Source organism: Mandrillus leucophaeus, unplaced genomic scaffold, assembly GCF_000951045.1.
Source record: "Mandrillus leucophaeus isolate KB7577 unplaced genomic scaffold, Mleu.le_1.0 Scaffold74, whole genome shotgun sequence".
In the NCBI taxonomy this organism is placed as follows: domain Eukaryota; kingdom Metazoa; phylum Chordata; class Mammalia; order Primates; family Cercopithecidae; genus Mandrillus; species Mandrillus leucophaeus.
The window spans coordinates 430557-432284 of record NW_012108030.1 but is presented as its reverse complement, the minus strand read 5'-3'; the positions used below and the strand labels follow the sequence as shown (position 1 = coordinate 432284).

At 56.1% G+C, this 1728-nt stretch overlaps 1 protein-coding gene across 1 annotated transcript in view; it reads left to right on the top strand.

Annotated features, from left to right (window-relative positions):
- The first annotated feature begins 1141 nt into the window (after positions 1–1141).
- Positions 1142–1728, top strand: part of PPP2R1A (protein phosphatase 2, regulatory subunit A, alpha) — a 49088-nt gene continuing 48501 nt past the window's right edge. The window contains exon 1 of the mRNA XM_011965857.1: positions 1142–1511. Coding sequence (XP_011821247.1) covers positions 1434–1511 — 78 coding nt within the window. The 5' untranslated portion in view covers positions 1142–1433. The remainder of the gene's footprint in view (positions 1512–1728) is intronic.

Genomic DNA, 1728 nt, shown 5'->3' with positions numbered 1-1728 from the left:
GAAGAAGAAAAGAAAAGAAAGAAAGAAAAAGAAAAGAAAGAAGGAAAGAAAAAAGAAATAGATGCTGTGGGTATTCAGAGCTGCCAGAGTGCTAGCTCAGCCCAGCACTTCAAGTAGTAGAATAAAGGAAGAGAGAGCATCCCAGGCCTTACCATCCCCATCCAACTCCCTTACAGTGGTCCTAAGATTGCGGTGGGGGTGGGGCTTTGTTGAAGAGGTTAAAAACAGAGATTAGTCAGATCCAATCCTGCTCCCACTCTATGGAGGAAACAGATTCGAATGCATAGTCACAGCCCAGGCTCTGGGATTGAGACACATAGATGGGACTGGAGAGACAGAGAGAGAGGTTCTGGTGGCTCTGGAAGCCTAGAGAACAAGAGCATTTACGCAGAGATCTGAGAAGTGAATAAGAAAGGCAGAATGTACAGCTTGGGCAAGGAGGCTTGCTGGCACGAAAACGCAAGATGTGCTCAGGCAGCTCTGATTTTCCAGGACATCAGACAAAAGGTAAAAAACGGAGGCGGGAGACGCGCCTAGACAGGGTATTGAATACCGGCCCGAGGAACTTGGGTTTCATTCAAAGAGCAAGGCAACTGAGCTCAACACAGTGACTCCGTCTCCACAAAAATTCTTTAAAAAACTGGCCGGGCCTAGCGGCGCGAGCCTATAATCCCAGCTATTTCTGCAGACTGAGGCCTGAGGATCGTTTGAGCCCGGGGAGGTCCAGGCGGCAGTGAGCCAAGATCGCGCCACTGCACTCCAGCATGGGGAACAGAGCGAGACCCTGTCTTTAAAAAAGCAAAAAAAAGAAAGAAAAAGAAAAAGAGAGACAGCAGGGCAAGCCGCTCCCTTCTCTGGGCCTTGGCATAAATCAAACACAAATAAAAGTCTCACTCCCTCCTCCGGCCGCGCAAAGGCGCAGGGAGCCAGCCTGCCAGCCAGCGGAACCACGGCCTGGTAACCCAAAACCTGCACACCCTCCCGCTCCCTACATGACGTCACGTATTACCACTGACGCACGCGCAGAAACCATCCCCGGGACCCACCAAAGGTCAGGCTTAGCGTCCTCCCCATATCGCCCCTCATTGGCTAGAAACAACTGCTCGTCCCGGTCGTTGTTAGCAGCGACGAGGGCGGGTTCAATCTTGGTCGCTAGGACACGGCTGACTTCCGCTTTCTTCCCCCTCCCCTAGGCTCAAACTAGTCAAATCTCGTTCACTCGACCAATGGCAAATGGGAAGTGGGCGGGACTTCACTAGTCCGGACCAAAGAAACGCGGGTTTAGGCCGGCGTACCGCGGCCAATGGCCGTGGAGCAGCCCCTGTAAACTGGTTCGGGCGCCCCCACGCGTGCTTTTCCTCCTCCTCCCAGCTCTGCCCCCCCGTTTCAGCAGAGCGCTGGCCGCAGTCTGACAGGAACGGGACGGAGCCAAGATGGCGGCGGCCGACGGCGACGACTCGCTGTACCCCATCGCGGTGCTCATAGACGAACTCCGCAACGAGGACGTTCAGGTACGGAGGCTACGGGGGACTTGGGGAAGACGGGGAGGGGTACCTGGGGGCATGGGCAGAAGACTCAGCGTTCGCTGGGAGTGGCGGAAGGGGCGGCGGCCAATCAACGTGCGTCTCTTATCTCCCCGGGTGCCCGGACTCATTGAGACGGCGCCCTCGATTGGGTGTTGGCCCAGTGAAGGGCGGGGGCCTGCGCTAGCCTCGAGGGTCCCGGGCC